Source organism: Chinchilla lanigera, unplaced genomic scaffold, assembly GCF_000276665.1.
Source record: "Chinchilla lanigera isolate Chin_1 unplaced genomic scaffold, ChiLan1.0 scaffold00017, whole genome shotgun sequence".
Lineage (NCBI taxonomy): Eukaryota > Metazoa > Chordata > Mammalia > Rodentia > Chinchillidae > Chinchilla > Chinchilla lanigera.
Window position 1 is genome coordinate 11585979 of NW_004955418.1, and position 20653 is coordinate 11606631.

Here is a 20653-nt window from a genome sequence, read left to right on the forward strand (position 1 = left end):
TCTTTTCTTTATCAGTACATGTGTGCAGTGCATAACATTTACATTCCTTGTGGGGAAGTTGGTACATGGCCGTAACTCAATCTATTTCTTCATCCCTTTTCCTTTTTCAGTTGTAGTTTTGATAAAGCAACGTTTAAAGAGATTGTGACATGTATACTGTAATTATTACCAATGAAAACAGTTCTTAATCACTCCTAAAAGGTATAACTAGTTAAAATTCAATTAGATTCTTTTTATTGTCAATGTATGTCAATGTTTAAATGCGTATAAATTTAGTCTGTATCTGGGCAGGACATTTTCAAGTCAGGCAAAATTAAATTTTAAGTCTTGTTTCTCTTCTAGTCATTTATTTCAAGTGTATGAAGTACTAATGTTTTACTTTGCATGCGATTTAGAATACTAGTGGTCAAAATAAGAGTTTTAGCTTTTTTTTCTTGAGACAGGGTCTTGCTATGAAATTTAGGCTGGACTTGGGCTCACTTTAGCTTGTGTTTAGTTTTGCCCCAGAACCTTTTCAATGATAAATTCAATGTCAAGAAAAGCTTTAGAAACAAGGTTTGAGAATTCAATTTCTCCCTCTATAACTAAGCCAATATAAATTCTTGCTATTGATAGATAGGTTAAAGGCTTAGGAAACAGTTGAACATTATTGTGAGGGCTTGTGGGCTCACCTGTACTTTTTGTGTTCTTCCTGGAGGGCCTGTGGAAGTATGCTACACTTGAAAGCTCCAGTAGACTGGTTTCGTGGGATTGTATTATTCTGACTTACATTTGTCATTTAAAGAAAAATGAATTAAGACCAATTAACTATATAGCGGGCATTAGCTTTGTTTATCATTGGAACATTTCCAAGTGAACAATTTGAAGACATTTTCAACCTGGGTTTTCTTCATTTGAAACTTTGAGACTTTTACGACTAGCACATTTACAAATAGCAAAAGAAATGAACAACCAAATTTTAGAACACCGTGTTCGTAATTATAATCTACGCAATGAAGTTATAGTAATACACATACATTTCCTTTTCTCTCTTTTAGGTATTGTAGTAAATGGCCTGGTAAATATTAGCATTTCCACTATTGAGAAGCGCTATGAAATAAAGAGCTCCCTGACTGGCCTGATATCCTCGAGCTATGATATTTCATTCTGTTTGCTGTCTTTATTTGTATCATTCTTCGGTGAAGGAGGACACAAACCAAGATGGCTCACGTTTGCGTCCTTTATGATAGGACTGGGAGCATTTGTATTTTCCATGCCACACTTTTTCAGCGGAGAATACCAACTGGGCTCCCTTTTTGAAGGTAAGTTTTATTGTGCTTTGTTTGTTTGTGCTACTCTCAAGAAGTATTGTAATGCTGGGTCATTAAATCTCTTGTCCAGCTCCCTGGGCAATAGGGTAAAGTCTAAATCTCTTCTACCACTCACGGCCTCGTTCATTCTTGGAATTGTATCAGGTAGATCTGGTGGCAGACTGTCCATTCTTTGTCACTTCCGTGGCTCTCCAAGTTTTTAATCCTCTGATTCTCATTGCCCGTGTTACACACAATCCTCCTTAAAACGAAATGATCTGTTTTCTTTTTAAGGTGTTGTGACCTCGCCGGGGCTGTGAGATCTGTAGTTTTGCCTTTTGTGGTTTTGTTTGGAGTGCTTTCAGCTCTGTGCTTTGAACATGTGGATTCAGAATTTGAGACACAGAGAGGCGACATTAGTAGGAGAAGGACTTTTCCTTATAATCGAGATGAGCTCTACTTACGGCTCTAGTTTAGTGCGTGGCTCTGGTTAGATGAAGTACATTATTCAGCGACTCAGAAAGGAAATTTGATTGTTTAATTTGGCCCTTTAAGAATTGTTTTGGATGGAAAAACAATTATGGTAAAGCCAGAGGAATGTGCTAATGAAAGTTCACCTTAACATTTTTATGTCCTTTCTGGGACTTATAGCAAACATCGAAGAATTTAGGAATGAAATCGAATGGTTTCAAATTAAGAAACTTCCGGGCTTAGGTGAGTGAAGAAAAGGCTCAGAGGAAGAGGAAAAGAGACTGTGAGGCTGCTGAACTACGGCTATTATTTTTAGAAGTTATGATTTTTATATTCATGCGCTAATATTAAAATTAGTATTAAATCGTTAATCTCTCCCTACACCAATTTCCCAATTATACAATGAGAACAGGTAGGATTATATTCTCAGTAGCAAAGTGTATATTGTGCAGCGTGGTTTTAGGGGTGCATTTATTCGGTAAGGAAACTGTTTTGGTTTTTGTTTTGTTTTTTGAGACAGAGTCTCGCCATGTATTTCAGGCTGGCCTTGAACTCACGATGTAGCCCAGGCTGAGCTTAAACTTGCTGTGATCCTCCTACCGCTGCACCAGTACGCCTGGCTAGGAAACTTCATTTTGAAAGTAAAGATGGAATACACAAACAGATAGATAAATGGAGAATTCTTTTAGAACGTGGTACAGTTTGAAATGAAAGGAGAGCTTGTACAGGTGTGAACAAATATAATCCTCGCTTTCTCAGAGGCTGAGGCATAGGATCAAGCCCAGCCTCGTCAGTTTAGCAATTTAGCAAGGCCCTGGCTTAAAATTAAAATGGGTTGAGGATGTAGCTAAGGAAAAAGGCCCTGGGTTCAAGCTCCGTTATCAACGCCCCCCAAAACAAGGAAATGTTACCAGTAGAAGTAGTACTTGTGTAGATTCTAGTATATTATCTAAGATTGGACAAGATTACATTATATTACCATGATACAAGCATGACCATGTTTATAGCAGCATAGTTCATGATAGCTAAAACTTTAGAAGCAGCCGATGTGTCCATCAATAGAGGATAGATAAACAAAAGGTATTTGTACACAGTGGAGTACTACTCTGCGATAAGGAAGAATATATTTGAGTCATTTGTAGGAAAATAGCTGCACCTTGAGCCCATAATGTTAAATGAAATAAACCAGACCTTTGAACTTACACGTATGGTGTCTCTCCTATGAGAAACCCAGAGATAGATAATAGAAAATGGGGACATAGATCTTTGGCAAATGGGAAAGGGACCAAAATGGCAGGAAGGAGGGGCAAGGGACATAAGAAGAATTAATATGTATTATGTACATGTGTCAGCACCCCACACAAAAATGCAGTCATTACGTACTACAAATGCTGCTAAAGATAACAAAAGATAGCGTTAAGCATATTTGACTTATTGACCGGGGATATAGCTCAGCGGCACAGCGCCTGCCTGGCAAGTAACAATGACCTGTGCTCAATTCCCAGTACCAAAAAGAAAAAAAAAAAAAAACTTCTTGCATATTTGACTTACTTTTATTGGAGGTAATTTTAGGAACGAGGCATACCGCCCGGCTCAGTACAGTACCTTTGAAATGTGGATAATCAAGAACAATCTAACCTGCCACATTAGAGCACATACTGATTCTGTGATAGTGAGAAGGGCTTTGTGTTTGTAGTATCTAGATGATAATCTTTGGTGCTGCCCCTAGGCTTACACTCTTCCTGTTAATCAGATGTTCTTTCTTAAAGTAAAAACAAACTTTGTTCAGAAATCTCTGACTTTCTCCATTAAAGCGTAAACTTCTCTCCCAGTGCAAAAGCTTGATGGGAGCTGCTCACATACACCTTCAGTTGTAGCCAGTCGAGACAATGTCTGTTTCCTGAAAGGTAGTGGCCACAAATGAATTTGTGAATCCGTGCGTGTGTGTGCCCCAGAGATAAAGCAAAGTTTACTGAAGTCAGAGCAGAAACTTTGAGTACATTACTGTTTACTGTGCAAATTTTCACCAAATTCTTGTTGAACTAGTTGATATTTTTCATCATTCAGCAGACTGGATTTACTAGAGGACTGAATTAGAAAAACTCAGGTTGCCCTTATGTTACGTTGCAATTTGTACAACAAATATTTGTCATTAGTAACTGCACATGATACTGAAATAATAACAGTCAAACAGCTTTATACCATCTAGATTTTCTGTACTAATGGGAAGAAATGCACAATTACCAAAAAAACTACCTATAATCCCAGCAATCTGGAGGCTGCGGTAGGAGGATCACTGTGAGTTTGAGGCCAGCCTGGGCAACAAAGGGAGCTCAAGGCCAGCCTAAACTGCATAGTGAGACCCTGTAAAAGACAGAAAAGGGTGGGGATATAGCTCAGCGGCACAAGCGCCTGCCTGCCAAGTGCAAGGTCCTGAGTTCAATTCCTGGTACAAAAAAAAATTTTTTTGTAAAAAAACAGACAAAAAAAACGCACCCCCAAAACAAAAACAAATAAAACTGCAGACTGAGGTTAGTGGATGGAAGGGACAAACATAATGAAACCGTGGTGTGCATGTGGGTAACGAGGTGGGCAGGGAAGGGTACATAGTAATAACTGGGTAACAAGGAACCAGCTCTGAAAGATGCTTCGCAGGCTGGAGAAAAACTTGAGTAAGGGCCTTGGAAATGGGAAGAGCTTGGTGGCTTTCGAAGCTGTCACTTTTGGCTAGCATGACCATAGCAAGGGAGAAAGTGGCAGAGGTGAACTTGAGCTTGGAGAGGCAGTTAGGTGCCACTGAGGCATGTAGATTTTGCTTGAATTGCAGTGTATATTCATGGAAGAGTTTTCCACAGGAAATTCGTGATCTTGTTTGTGTTTTAAAATGATCATTTTTGGCCTCTGTGCCTGGGACACAAGAATAAACAGGAGGAAATGACTCAAAAGGTTTTCGCTGTAGCCCAGGTGAAAGACAGTGGTTGCGGCCTGGTTGATAGTAGAGATTTGAGAGGAGAAAGAGATATAGGACTCACTGCTGGCTTTTTCATGATCAAAGAATGAATAGTGACTCCTTTGTACTTGGGTTGGCCAACTAGCTGTGCATCCCAATGTGCAGGGAGTAAAAATCAAGAATTTGGGTGTGAATGAAAGCATGTGCTTCACATTACCTGCTCGATGTTGCAGTATCTTTCCTAAGACTTGTTTACCTAAATTTGTAAGTCATTCATTAAGGTTAATCCCTAGAAATGCAAACATTGGATTTGAAGGGACTTCCTCGTTATAATTTTTCGTAGATAATGATTGGCTTTAATGCCAGTCTGTGCATGAATGTGCTCAAGAGCTACCGGGCATTCATTATCCCCTCTTAAACCTTTTCTTGGCCAGCTGTGGTTGCGCACCCCTGTAATGCCAGCACTCAGGAGGCTGAGGCAGGAGGATCACTGTGCCAGCCTGGGCTAGAGAGTGAGTTCAAGGCGAGCCTGGACCACGTGGTGTGAGACCCTGTCTCAAAAAAAGAAATTAAAAAAAAAAAAAAAAAACCAGGGCCAGGGATATAGCTCAGCAGCACAAGCACCTGCCTGGCAAATGTAAGGTCTTGAGTTCAATCCCAGGTATCAAAAACAAAACAAAACAAAACAAAAAGAACTTTTTTCTGGAACTGTCTGTGAACTAGATTTAATTTTCCATGTAGACAGGGTTCACAATACTTTTGCGAAAATGGTGATGGGGAATGGTATTGGAGACCAACGTGAATGAAATTGTTACACAAATGGATGCACAAAATAAACTGGAGAAATCTGAGGCTGGCTTAGCAGGAGCTCTAGCCCGTGCTGTATCAGCTGTAAAGACTATGAACCTTCCTGAGATCCCAAGAAATGTTAACCTACTGGTGACACCAGTATAAAAGTGCCAAACCTGCCCTCTTTTAAATAAAATGAGGGGCTGCGGACATAGCTCAGTGGCATAAGCGCTTGCCTGGCAATCCTGAGGTCATGAATTCGATTCCTGGTACAAAAAAAAAAAAAAAAAAAAGCCGCTCCCAGAGGAAATCCAGGGGGAAAAGTCACCTAAGTTTACCATAGAGCTGTTTATGTAAAATAGAGGAGCGTCTTAACGTTTGCCTTTTGGATTTAAGTCAGGGTACAGTATAGAAGCTATGGAAAATCACTACTAAAGGTTAATGTTTTTCTTGCTCGGTGATTTTAAAGAAATTGCATAGTTCGTGTGATTTTAAAAACATTTCTTTTCTAAGCTGCATTACTATGCCCACCTAACGCCTGCCTCTATAATGGCTATTACAGTATTTCAGAAGTGAGGTATTTCTTTAATTATGCACTATCGGGGAGCAGGCCAAGCCCCCCAGCTGCCTGTATGAGGGGTACGGCATAGGATGAAGAAGCAAACAAGCAAATTCAATAGTTCATAAAAAGGGGGCTGGAAGGTCAGTCTCAGGATGGGCAAGGACAGTGACACTCTTACTGCACACAGTGGGGGATTATCGGATCACTCGGAGGGGAGTGGTGATCTTAAACTAGTGAGGATCTTGCTTTGGAGTATCTTTGGTCGCGGTAGTGTTAGCATTAGTAGGTGGGAGAGGGTGACCCACCCCTAGTGAGATAATGGGAAATCTCAAACGCGTGATACCAGTAATCCCAAACCTCTGTCCATCCCGTGGGGAAGTGCGTAAAACCAGCCATTGTGACTGCGTGGTCCCCAGCAAAGCAGCAGCTGAAATAGCGTACAGGCCATGATGGCCATCGGAGCAACATATTTTCAGGCATTTGTGGCAGGTCCTGCAGCGTCACCAGTGAGCCTCCTGAGTCATCTTTAGTTGTCCCCATGCCATGGATTTGTAGCTTGCGTGGATCTCAGTCCTTGCGGTGTCCGCTTTTCTCCCAAGGTCATCCTCAAAAATGCTCACCCTGAAGGGCCAGGCGGGAACAGGCTCCGGCACGGGGCTGGGCTGTCCCTCTCCCCATGGTCACACCTTCCGGGAGGGCAGACACAGTGGTGTTCCGCTGTCTTTTATTACAAGTAGCTGGCACAAGAGAAAGGCAGATATCTGAATCTCCCACTTGCGCTCAGGCGTCCCTGAATTCGTCCTGTGGAGTCCTCTCCTCTGTCTGTCCCAGTCCGGTGGGTCTGCCCTCTTAGGCCTTAATTTAGGTGGTCCTTGATCAGGCACCGAGTATCAGGGACCTGGCCCAGATCCCCAACTGCCTGTATGAGGGGTACAGTGAAGGATGAAGAAAAAACAAATTTAGTAATTCATAGACGGGGGACTGTGAGGTCAGTGCCTCAGAATGGGCAAAGACCCAAAAGTACTTTTTCTTAACAGAACCATCATTGTTTTTTTTTTTTGTGTGTGTGCGTAGGTGTGTGCATTTGTAGACATTTATCATATAACAGATTCAGAATTGAGGATTATAGTTGCATCACACATCTAAAAGAGCACAGACATTCAGAAACAGGAGAAATGTTAGAAATCACAAATCCCTTTTACAATGTGAAACTTTAGGACAAGTGATGAGGTGATCTCATAGTGATTTCATAAGCAGATAACAACTGCTAAAGCTAATCTTAGTTTTTCTGCTTCTTGTGTAATGTTTTTCAAATACTTAGGCTTATAACTCCATTAGCTCTATTGAACGATTTCCATATTTTTATTAGCTTAAGCCATTTCTTCCCCATTTTTAAGTTGTCAATTATAGTGCTCTGTACTTTCTTTAAAACCTGGTAACTTCTCTGCCCAAGTAAATTAATCCACTTTTGAATACATGGGCACCTACAACCAAAATATGAATTATGCGCCTAAAGGGAAAATAGAGAAAAAAACTGGGGATTTAAGTGGGAAAGGGCAAATGAAGAAGTTAAAAGTCTCCTTTAAATAAATTAGAAGCAAAGGAATATGCAGCCTTAAGTATCATAATACCATTAAGAAATCATTTTATTAGTTGAAATTGTACATGTGGTTTAATTTGAAATGCAAAGAAGTTTGTGTGTGTTTGGTTGCTATTGTTGTTTGAATTCGAGGGAAATCAAAGTGAGGGCTTCCTTCGGATGAGATCATCTCTGTAAGAGGGGATTAGAGTAATTTAATAGCGTAAGTAGACAAAAACAGAATATGAAATACGATAAGCATATAGAATTTCCACAGGTGTGAGACTCACACAAAAGGAGGTTAAGAGTTAGCAAAAGATAGAAAGGTGCATTTGCAGAGCTTGAATTTTCTATTGTATTATATAAAAAGGGTAGATTTGAGGGAAAGTTTTTTTGTGTATTTACTTTTCGTTTTGTTTTGTTTTGAGGATTGAACTCAGAGCCTTCACCTTGAACCGCTTCCCTAGCCCTTTTGTTGTTTTGTTTTTGGTTTTTTTTGAGATAAGAGTATCCTCCGTGTAGCTTAGCCTTGCCTTGAACGCACTATGGAGTCCAGGCCGACCTTGAACTTTCTGGGATCCTCCTGCTTCAGCTTCCCCAGTGCTGGGAGTACAGGTGTGCACCACTATGCCTAGCAGGACAAAGTTCTATTAAGGGAAGCCGTGATGGTGATCATAAGATTTAGGAATGATTGTCTTTGAATGAAAATGCAGAAATTTATCACAAGGAAGTTTTGGTTGTTATTAGATACAAATAAGGAAAGGTTATAATTAAGAGCAACAATACTTCTGAGGGATAACTTTTGTACATGCTATCCTGAAAATGGAAAAGGATCATAAAACATTTTCAAATCATATTTGACACTTTTAAAAAGTTACTTTTTAGCTAGATAATCTTTATTGAAAGTAGTCAACTTGCATGTAGAAAAATATAAAATATAATAAAAATATAAAGAGAATCGAAGAAGAAAAGTGGAAAATGGCATGATTTGGGGATTAGAAAAGTACAGTTTCAAACCTTCCTCTGGATGACACATGCTTCAGTTTCCTCGTTTTAAAATAGGAATAAAATTAATGCTTATCTTTAAGAGTTGCAGTGAGAATTAAATGAGATAATATACTAAATACAACGTAGAGCGCACTGCCTAGATTTAGGTAAGTGTTCCTAAAATGACAGACTATGATTTGGGATTTTTGTTCTTTGTGTTGAAATTGATACTGTCTCCTCAGGAGAGATCTCTAAGTCCTTCCGGTATTCCCCAGTTCCCCAAAGCCTAACCTGGCCGACTCATTAATTTTAGCATTCACTATATTTGCTCAAAGCAGATACGTAGGGTGTGGAGCTGCAGAGCGTAATACAGCACAGAGAGCCGCTGACTACGGGATACTTACAAAATCGTGCAAATCAAGCGATAGATTTGATACTGGTTATTTAGCTAAAGTGATGGTGAAGTTACAGAGGGGAAGTCCTGGATGCTGTGAGAGGTCAGCAGCGGAGTCACCGCTTGTGTGAGCCGGGGATGAATGGGATCAGGAAAGACCTTAGAGGCACTGCGGTGGGTGCTGAGCTGGGAAGACCAGCAGGCAGCCCGAAGGGGAGGGGGAGGGGGGGTTCCTTCAAGTTCTCTGCTCAGAAGAGGTCAGCAGCTCAGCGGCACAGCGCCTTCCGGCAAGCGCAGGTCGCGAGTTCGATCCCCGGTACTGGAAAAAAAACAAAAAATCAAAAAAAAAGAAAAGAAGAGGTGAGCATGGACTCCTGCGTGGAGCAAGTTATTGGAGCAGAGTAAAAGGAAGAAAACTGAGCACTGCTGCCTCGATCTGGCACTATGGACACCAAATCTGAATTTCTCATCTTCCGCAGAAGGTGCATTAACATGAGAGTGTCTAAATATCAGTTGTCTCCCTGTACCGTTGAAGTTTGGAAAATCATGAAATAAGCTGTGTTCCATGAACAGTGGTCGGCCAATGTAGGTTTGAGATGAGGAGTATTTAACATGAATGCACTGCCAAGGTTTCTTAGGTTAGCCTTGGAGATGTGTGTCTGTGTGTATTGTGACTGGGAGAGAATTAAAAAATTACTCCTTTTCATTTCAGGTGGGTTTTGATATCTTTTTTTTGTTTTGGAGACAAGGTCTCACTATGTAGTCCAGGCTGACCGTGAACTCACTATGTGACCTAGACTGGCCTCCAACTCAGTGATCCTCCTGCCTCAGCCTTTCCAGTGCTGGGATGGGATTATCGTATGCGTCGTGATGCCTGATGGATGTTGATATTTTAACGTGATAGTAATATAAATTTTAAATATTCAGACTACAACAAATCTTTATTATGTTCGTTTTGTTTTCATCCACCCACTATTTAAATCCTTTTGGATGGGTATTATTTTAATATTATTAAGCAAAATAATTCTTTTTGTCTCTTTGTTCAATCTGGGAGAGAGGTCATTTTATTTTATTTTATTTTACTTTTGTCTTTTTGAGACAGGGTTTCCCTATGCAGTTCAGGCTCACCTCAAACTCACTTTGTAGCCCAGATTGGTCTTGAAGTAGTAGCAACCCTCCTGCCTCAGCCTCCTAAGTGCTGGGATTACAGGTGTGAGCCACCACACCCAGCCTGAGGTCATTTTAATATACCAAGGAATGGTAGGAAAGCAGTTTCTAAACTCAGTACTTTTTACATTGAATGCTTTCTCTCTAAGTTGTTTCTATATTTCCTCTGTTTTCCCTCAAGAAAAGGTACCTTTGAATGATAAAGATTTCCATTTAGCAGCAGCATGAAGTTTCTAAGGCTTCGGAAATGGAATTTTAAGGTGAATTCTACGCAAAAAACTTCGGTAGTGCTGAGGAGCTATGTTAACAACCTGTGCTTGGGAAATGATTAAAGCCCTAGAGTTGGAATTAATTTTTGGTTCCTAATTTTTATCTCATATTATTAAAAGCTATTTTTTCTTGTTTATTTTGAAGTATGGAATGCTTGTTCAGACTGGACAAGACCTGAGGCAAAGAATCTTCAGAGGTTTTCAACTACTAATTCAATACAGAATGGTTTAATTTGGCTTGGCCTGGGAGTGTTCTTCCTTTTTTCCTTTATGGAAATCAGTTTTGTTTTTTATATTTCAATTATACTGCAATTGAGATGAATAAAGGGAAAAGGAAGAGAAGTGATATGTTAGAATATATAATGTTATAGTGAAGCAAATGATTTAAATTTAGTTTTAATATGTGCAGTGAAGGGGTTCAAGTTAACTTTTAGGGATGTGAATTAGATGAAGTTGTCATGATGTATTAAAAGCATTCAATCTTCTCCTAACTTATTAGATAATATGAGCTACACTGGATGGTTGATTTTTACTTAATGCTGCCTCTTGAAGTTCCTGATTAAAACTGAGTGTGGTGGCGCAAGCCTGTAGTTGCAGCACTTGGGAGGCTGAGGCAGGAAGATTGCTGTGAGTTCAAGGCCAGCCTGGGCTACATACTGAGTTCAAGGCCACCCTAATCTATAAAGCAAGACCCTGCCTCAAAAAAATAACACAGAACAAAACAAAAAAAGTTCTTGATTTAGCAAGTCTGAGTCCTAAGACTCAAGAATCAATATTTTTTAAAAAGTTACTTAGATAATCTTAGTCCAACTTAGGAAATGTGTATCCCATTTAGTGTCTGTTTATTTGGTGAAACATTCAACCTGAGACACACAAGAATAGGTTTCTTTTCCTCTCAGGATTACTGCTTTATATCTTCCACTTAAATAGGAGCTTCACAGTCTGTAAGCAGGGACTGCTAACTTAGCCAGCTGAGTTGAAATTCAAATGCTCAAACTTCTGAAGTAGATACTTACAGAAAAAAATCAGTAGGGAAAATGTATCAGTGAGACATTACTACAGACTCACTTTTGCTCATGAGGTGTAGGCAGAGGTTTAACAAAATCCATGGCTTTCTACAAAAGAAAAAAAGGTCCTAGCCTTTCACAAAGCATGGTCTATAGGTTGTCCTTTCTGGAGACATTAAGAGCACATTAAAAATATATCCCATGCATGAATGAATTTGGAAAAAAATAGCAGTTGTACAAGTATGTTTACTACATGTCTGTAAAGACAGCTGCATTTTGGGACTCTTTAGTGAGAGGTACGTACGCTTGGAACTGGTTGACCTGGTCAGGTTCGTTCCCCTTGTGCTGATTATTCTATTTCAGCCCCTCACTTTCTTCTTTAAGGTAAGTAAGTGAATTGAGAAGATCTGCTCTGTGCTGTGTCAGGTCTAACAACATGTTTTTGAAAGGCCCTGCTGAATTTAGAAACTATGGCAGGACGTAGCGTAGCATATGAAGTAGGTCGAGTGCTCAAGAAATGTGAAACAGGAAATCAGCGAGTGGAGCCCCTCCAGCAGGCATTATTAGCGGTCTCCTGGCTCGGCCTTCCCCAGAAAGCAGAGTAGGTCAAAGACAGCTTAGAACTGCGTCCACTTGTCTGAAACTTGGGCTACGGAATAGCGCGACACTTCTTTCTGTCTGTCTTTCTGTCTGGCTGTCTCAGAGTTTCTCCTTCCCCGTCTCTACTAAGTTAGGAAGAATTTTATTTCATGATCAGAGACAAAAGTTATTTGCCCTAAGTAACCTTTATGGGTAAGACTGAGGATCTGAAAAAATTGCCTAGTGAGAAAGGAACCCTGAATGTGGAGTGTATTCAGATGTAATAGTGAAATTCTTTGATATTCTGCTTTTCGTTTTCATTACCGTCACTTACACGTTTCACTACTGTGCTTGCTAAGATGCACGATTATTACTTGGTGGCCTGGATTTACCTTCATGTATAAAATGAAATTATCTGCTAGGGAATTCCAGTGGGCCATGGGCAGAGTCGTATGGGAGGCAATGATAAAGTGTGTTTTTTTTTAATTTTCTTCAAAACGATTGGTAAAAAGGTGGTTTGTGGTAAGAAAAAAAGAGGAAATTCTATTTTCTTAGTCATAGTTCTTAAAAATGTGCCAATTGGCCTGTGTGAGTTTTATGTATCTTTCCTGTTTCATTTTAATGCTATTGCTTAGTACCTCTTCTGATAGCATGCAAAAGTATAAGCAGAGTGTGAGGGTCAGGCAGAAGTGAGTTTAAATTCTTGTTTGCACACTGTGTGACAGAACTACATAATTGGTTAAGTTTATTCAGCTATACATGGCAGTGATAATTCCCTCTGCCTCAGGGAAGTTAGACATCGCAGTGATAAAGCAGGGCTAGGTACATTGTAAGTGCCGGTTAAGCAGTAGCAGTGATAAACAATAATGTTCATGACAATCAACTAACAATGTTTGGAACTTTTTTCGGTTATTGGCAGTGGTAAATATGTGATAATATAAGTAAAAAAATCTTTCCATAGAGGACATTTGCTTTAGGTGCAACTTGGTCTTGACATATCTCCAAAATTTGGCCAAACACTTGCAAAGTAGCGTATCAGAACACATTTTAGATATGTTTCCAGAATTTTATTCTTATGAGCTAGGAAGGTGTTTATTGATATGGCTCACATACTTGGATCTGTTTATACTAACAATTTAAATACTGCTTTTTTAAATGGTCAAGCTACTTCTTAAGCTTAAGTAGCTTTTTTTTTTTTTTCTGTCTTTTTGAGGCAGGGTCTCATTATGCAATGTAGGCTGGCCTTCAGCTCACTTTGTAGCTCAGGCTGGTCTTGAACTCACGACGATCCTCCTGCCTCAGCCTCCCAAGTGCTGGGATTACAGGTGTGTGCCACCATGCGTGGCTTTAAGTATCTTTTTATGATTTCAAACATGATATGTACTTTTTAAGACACTGAAAAGGTGGAAAAGCAAGGTCAAAATAAAATAAGGAAGGAAAAAGATTTCTCATCGTGACAACATGAGTTGCGATTAATGTTGCTCAGTCTTTTAAAATGCATGTACACAGCGCCTGCCTGGCAAGCGCAAGGTCGTGAGTTCGGTTCCCGGTACCAGAAAAAAACCAAAAACCAAAAAAAAAAAAAATAAATAAAATAAAATGCATGTACAGGTGCATATATTCACTATCAGTCATGATGTGGTTATATCATGTGCTCATTAACAAACATCGGTGCACATATTCACACCCACACACTTTTGCTAACATTCACACATATTCACAAATACACACTTAAATCCTTGCTTAAAAACATAAATCTTGAACCAGGCATGGTGGTGCATGCCTGTAAACCCAGCATTTAGAAGGCTGAGGCAGGAGTATCACCTGAATTTAAAGCCATGCTACACTATAGAGCAAGATCCTATCTCAAAAAGCAAAGAGATAAAATAAATATATAAATCTGGACTTGAGATGTAGCTTAATGATAGAATGTTGCCTAGCATATATGAAGTCCTGGGTACAATCATCTGTATCACAGAAAAAGAGTTTGAATCTATGGGTAGCTGTGCGTGGTGGCGCATGCCTGTAATCCCAGCACTCGGGAGGCTGAGGGAGGGGGATCGTTGAGAGTTCGAGACCAGCCTGGGCTACAAAGTGACCTCAAGGCCAGCCTGAACTGCATAGGGAGACCCTATGGGTGACTGTGTTATTTATGCGAAACACAGACACCATTTTACGTTAATAAATATGGAGCTACATAATCTTTAATCAGCTCTCCTTTGTTTTCTATTAACACATTTTATATTTCTAGGTAGAGGTTCTGCAGGTTACTGCAGAAAAAAATTTGGGTAATACTGAGAAGTGGAAAAAGAAAAAAATTATTCTTGTTTTTTTTTGGTTTTGGTTTTTCTCCGGTACTGGGAATCGAACTCACAACCTTGTGCTTGCCAGGCAGGCACTGTGCCGCTGAGCTAAATCCCCAGCCCCCCAAAATTATTCTTTTCATATAGGAAGCAACTTGGGGATTATATAATGCTTTTATTTGACTATTTTATGAAGTTAATGTAGTATTTTACAAATTGTTAAATTTTTATCCTTGCATAGTTTCACATTTTAACTATTCTTATAGACTAAGTATTTAAAGAGTTTTTTCATTAATTGCTTCATTATTGTGTAAACTTTTTCTATTTTAGTAACCATGCATATGTAGTCTTTGACAATTTCTTTTTTCTATTTAGAGTCTTTGAGTATTTACCAAGTTGTTGTGTTGATCAGTTGGTCTTCCTTGGTATTGCTGACTAATATTCTGTGCTGTGGATACACTGGCATTTGTTTAACCATTGTCTTGGTAAGAGACATCTGGGTCATTCTTTGCTATTGATTATTACAAATAAAGATAGGAACGTTTGAGTGCTGATTTTTTAAAAAATATATCTTCATCGTACATGTTTGTAGTACACGTGGTTACACTGACCCTGGGACATGAGTACAGAACGCATCTTAATTCTTTTAGGTTCCTTTTCTTTCTCTCCCTCCGCCTCCCCCATCTCTTGCGCCCCTTCCGATTTGCAAAGGATCTGCCTCCTTATTTCCTGTTTTCTGTTTTGCCCTTTTAATTTATGTATATTTTATTTTTAATTTATATTTTCTTATATGAGATATTTTATAGCATATTTTAAAGACATCTTTCAAATATATTTTAAAATGATATATTTATCTGTATTTCAATACATTTTAAAGTTTATATTTACTTATATATATTTTTAAATATGATCTATTCTCTTGTATGAGAGGAACATATTTCCATATATTTCTCTCATGAAACCATGTGGTATTTAAGCTTTTGTGTCTGATTTATTTCAGTGAACATTATGACCTCAAAGTGCAGCTATTTTCCTACAAATGACTGTAATTTATTCTTTATAGCACAGTAACTTAGTCATACCCTATTGCTTATAAATGTCACATTTTATTTACATGTTTATCTATTGATGGACATATAGGTTGGTCCAAAGATTTAGCTATCATGAAGTGTGCTGCTATAGACAGGGGTGTGCATGTATCACTGTACTATGTCTTTAACTCTTAAAAAGATACCTAATAGGGGACTAGCAACCCATTCGGGCCCCCCTTCCGTCCCTCTCTTGGACAGAAGCTTTCTTTCCTTCAATAAATATATTCTGCTCTTAAAAAAAGAAAATTCCTGGGGATACAGCTCAATGGCATAAGCGCCTGCCTGGCAAGTGCAAGGTCCTGAGTTCGATTCCTGATACCAAAAAAAAAAAAAAAAAAAATCTAATAGGGGACTAGCTGGATTGGACGAAATTTGTGCTTTTAGCTTTTGAGGACCCCCTGTGGTGATTCCCACAGTGGCTGTACTGCTTGCATTCTCACCAGCCATGTGGAAAGGTTCCTTTTTCCCTGAAGCCTCACCAGCATTTGTTGTTAGTGATTTCTTGATAACCGTCCTCTCTGCAGTGAGATGGAATCTCAGTGTTGTTTTAATTTGCATTTCTCTAATGGCCAGAGATGTTGACCATTGTTTTATATATTTATTGGCTATTTGTATTTCTTCCTCTGATAAGTATCTGTTCATTTCAATTGCCAATTTTTATTGGGTCTTTTCTTTTGGGGGGGCCTATTTTTTTTGAGGTCTTTATGTGTTTGAAATAATAGTCTTCTGATGGAAAGATAGCTGGCATTTTTTAAAATTATTCTGTAGGTTGTCTCTCTGTTCTTTTGCCATCTAGATAAGGCTCTAGATTCAGTCTTCTGCACATGTATAAACAGTTTTCCCTGCAACATTTGCTAACGAGGTAATCTTTCTCACAACATGTTTTTGTCCTCTTAGTCAAAGGTCTGATGGCTGGATGTGCCTGGTGTTATTTCTGCATCCTCCTGTTCTGTTCTATTCTGTTCTGTTCTGTTCTGTTCTGTTCTGTTCTGTTCTGTTCTGTTCTACTGATCCACATGCCTGTTTTATGCCGGTACCATGCTGTTTTTAATCACTGGAGCTCTGAAGTATGACTTGAAGTCTGGGATTGTGAGACATCCTCCATTGCTCTTGTTGCCGTGGATTGCTTTTGCTATTCTGGGTCTCCTCTAGTTCCATCTGAGAATCGTGTGCTCCAGTTCTGTGAGAAATGCTGTTGGTATTTTGACTGGGATTGCATTAGATTTATATATCTAATTTGTATTTATATATCTAATTTCAGTTTTGAAAGTATGGCAGTTTTGGCAATATCAGTTCATTGTAAACAGGAACAGGAGATGGCTTTCCATTTTGTTTTATTTTTTATTTTTTAAAATTTTTTTCGGTACTGGGAACGCAACTCAGGACCTTGTGCTTGCGAGGTAGGCACTTGTGCCACTGAGCTATATCCCTAGCCCCTCTTTCCATTTTTTTTTTAAAATGTCTTCTTCAATCTCCTTTTTCAGAGTAGTATTGTGGGGTTTTTTTGTTTTTTGTTTTTTTTGTTTTTTTTCTTTTGCCTTTCTGAGACAGGGTCTTGCTATGCAGTTCAGGCTGGCCTTGAGCTCACTTTGTAGCCCAGGTTGGTCTTGAAATTGCAATGATCCTCCTGCCTCAGCCTCCGAAGTGCTGGGATTGCAGCCGTGCCCCACCACACCTGGCTCTCTTGAAGCTACTGTGAATGGCATTTTCCTAATTTCTTTCTCAGTGGGTTCATTATTGGTGTACAGCAGTGTTACGGATTTTTGTATGTTGATTTTGTTTCTTTCTCTCTTTTTTTTTTTTGTCTTTTTGAGACAGGGTCTTACCATGCAGTTCAGGCTGGTCTTGAGCTCACTTTGTAGCCCAGGCTGGTCTTGAATTCACAGCAATTCTCCTGCCTCAGCCTCCCAAGTGCTGAGATTACAGGTGTGTGCCACCATGCCTGGTTGTGTATTGATTTTGAATCTTGCTAACTTGTAGAATTTGTTCATTGATTTTTGGAATCTTTTGTATGGAAATTTTTAGGTATTCTGTGTAACAGACTATATCATCTGTGAATGAGGATAGTTGAATTGTTCCTTTCCTATATACCTGTTTTATTTGTTTCTGTTGTCTGATTGATCTTGCTAAAGTTTCAACTACCCTATTAAAGTGATATTGAACATCCTTGTCTTGTTCCTGATTTTAGAGGAAAAGCTTTCAGTTTTTTTACATTTTATATGATGTTGGCTGTAGGTTTGTCATAAATGGCATTTTTTAGATTGAGATAAAGTCTTACTATACCTATTTTCTTGAGGGTTTTTAGCATGCATAGGTGCTGGATTTTAGCAAAGGCTTTTTCTGCATCTATTGAGATGATCATGTGATTCTTGTCTTTCTGTTTCTCTGGTGTAGTACTTTTAGTGATTTGCATATATCGAGCCATCCTTGCATCTTTGGGTGAAGCCCTACTGGGTCATAAATTATATTTTATCTTATTTTATTTTATTTTTTCCATGTGCCTTGCTCCTCACTAGCCCTGCCTCAGACACTTCCTGGCCCCCTGGGAAAGAAGGTGACAGGGTCAGGGCCATTGCCTCAGTGACCAGGAGAATGGCTGCTGCACCCTCTGGGTGGCTGGCTGAGGGGGCGCCCTGTGCAGGTGGCAAGCTGTCCCTGCCCTTAGCTCTGTGGGACTCAGCGTCTGTGGGTGATAAATTTTAATGACTTGTGGATATACTTATGACTCAAGTATCTTGTTGAGGAGCTTTCCATCTATGTTCATTACAGAAGTTATCATATAATTTTCTTTTATTTGAGTCCTAATCTAGTTTTGGAATCAGAGTAATGCTATCCTCCAGGCCTGCCTTTGGGAGTAGTCCATGCCTTTCAACTTCATTAAAGAGTGTGTGGAGTACTGGGAATGCATCTTCCCAGAACTTATTCCCTCAATGCAGTGGGTTCTGGGCTTTTCTTAGTTGGTAGATTGACATTGTATTATTCAGGGTTTTTATGTCCTGGTTTAGTTTTGGTAGCTCATATACATGTAGGAATCTATCCATTACTTCTGAATTCTCCAATTTATTGGAGTCCGTATTTTTGAAGCTGCTATGAATAATCTTCTGGAGCGGGGCTGGGGATTTAGCTCAGCGGCAAAGCGCCTGCCTGGCAAGTGCAAGGTCGTGAGTTCAGTTCCCGGCACCGGAGAAAAACCAAAAAAAATAAAAAATAAAAATAATCTTCTGGAGCTTCTCTGTGTCTGTTGAGTTGAGAATTTGCCTTGTTTCTAGTTGGATTGATATGGGTCTTGTCTTTCCTTTTCTTGGTAAGAGTGACTAGGAGTTTTGTCTATATTGTTTATTCTTTTGAAGAACCAGCTCTTTAATTTTCATCAATTCTTTGTAGTATTTTTTTTAACCTTAATTTCATTAACTTCTGCTCAGAGCTTTAGACTTTCTGGGTACTAGCTTTGGACTTAGATTGTTCACATTTTTCTAGGACCTTGAAGAGCATCATTAGGTTATTCATTTGAGCTTGCTCTGTTTTTTTCTGATGTGGACACACACAGCTACAAATTTCCTTCTTAGGACTGCTTCCGTCATGTCCCATAGGTTCAGCATTTTGTATTGGCATTAATTTTTCATTCTAGGAACTGTCTAATTCCTTGATTTCTTCCATGATCCACTTATTTTTCAAAAATATATTGCTCAATCTCTGTGTATTTATATAATTTTTGTGGCTTCTCTTGTGGTTGATTTCTTTGGTTGTGCTCTGATCTGATAATGCGTGGGATAATTTAATCCTTTGTATTTACTTAAGCATGCTTTATAGGGTACATGTGTTCTGTTTTTGAGAAAGTTACTCTGCTGAGAAGAATGTGTATCCTGTTACTGGTAAGAGGGACACACCGTACCTATCTATAAAGTTCATTCGTTTGAAGGTGTGGTTCAGCTCCGGTATTTCTTTGTTTATTGTTTTGTCTAGTTGATTTATGTCAGGGGTACTGAGGTCCCCTACTGTAATTGTGTTAAAGTTTAGCTGATCCTTTAGGTCCAGTAGTGTTTTATGACATTGAGTGTGGGGCCTGTAATATGTAGCTCAATAGCACAAGCACCTGCCTGGTAAGTGCAACGTCCTGAGTTTGAGTCCTGGTACCAACAAAGATAAATATTCAATGAAGTTGAGTGTGCCAGCATTCAGTGTATATATGTTTATAGTTATTATATCTTCCTATTTACATGTTCCTTAACCAATATTTTGTGAACCTCTTTGCCTCTTCTGATCAGTGTTGGCTTGCAGTCCACCTTGTCTGAAAACAGGATAGCTCCTCCTGTTTGTTTCTGGGCTCCTGTTACACAGAATATTATTTTTTATCCTTTGACTTATTTTTGTCTAAATTTCTATTTAGATTAAATGTGTTTATTTTTCTTTTTTTGGTATCAGGAAGCTGACTCAGGACCTTGTGCTTGCCAGGCAGGAGCTTGTGCCACTGAGCTATATCCCCAGCTAAATGTGTTTCTTGTATACAGCATACCTTTGGGTTTTGTTTTGTGATCCAGTCTGCTACCATCTTTTGATTGGGAATTGAGACATTCACACTGAGAGTCGTTACTTATTTTCCTGTTGCTGATTATTATTAATATTTTTTTTTATTTTCTTTTTACTTAACTGCTTACTCTTCATGGTACAGTATATTTATTCCAGAAGCTTTCTGGCATTGTTGGCTTCATTGTGTCTGGGGAATCTTTGAGAATTTTTTAGAGTGCTGGTTTGGTGGTGGTCATGCATTTCTTTAGGTGCTATTTATCGCAGAAACATATTACTTCTCAATCGATTTCAGAAGATAGCTTTGCAGAATATATTAGGCTGGGCTGGAGGATACTGTCGTTTAGGAATTTTAACATTTCACTCCAAGCTCTTCTGGTAATGCAAGTTTGTGTTGAGAAATCTGATGGGTTTAACTTAGTGATTTGTTGCTTTTCTCTAAGAGGTTTTACGATTCTGTTCTTGTGCTGGACTTCTGGGATTCTGACTATGTGGAAATTTTTTGTTCTTGGCTACTTGGGGTTCTGGATACCTCACTTACTTGTATGTTGAATTCTTTCCCTGTACTTGGAAAATTCCCTATTATTTCTGTAAACAGGTTTTTATGCCATTTAATAATTTTTTACTAATTACAGTTAATATTAGATTAGTATTCTTTTTTTTTTTTTTTTTTTTTTGGTTTTTTCTCCGGT

The 20653-nt window shown here is 39.0% G+C and overlaps 1 protein-coding gene across 1 annotated transcript in view; it reads left to right on the top strand.

Moving 5' to 3' along the window:
- Positions 1-1037: 1037 nt before the first annotated feature.
- Positions 1038-20653, top strand: part of Slco4c1 (solute carrier organic anion transporter family, member 4C1) — a gene marked incomplete at its 5' end in the record, with an annotated part of 59227 nt that continues 39611 nt past the window's right edge. The window contains 1 exon segment of the mRNA XM_013513034.1: positions 1038-1301. Coding sequence (XP_013368488.1) covers positions 1038-1301 — 264 coding nt within the window.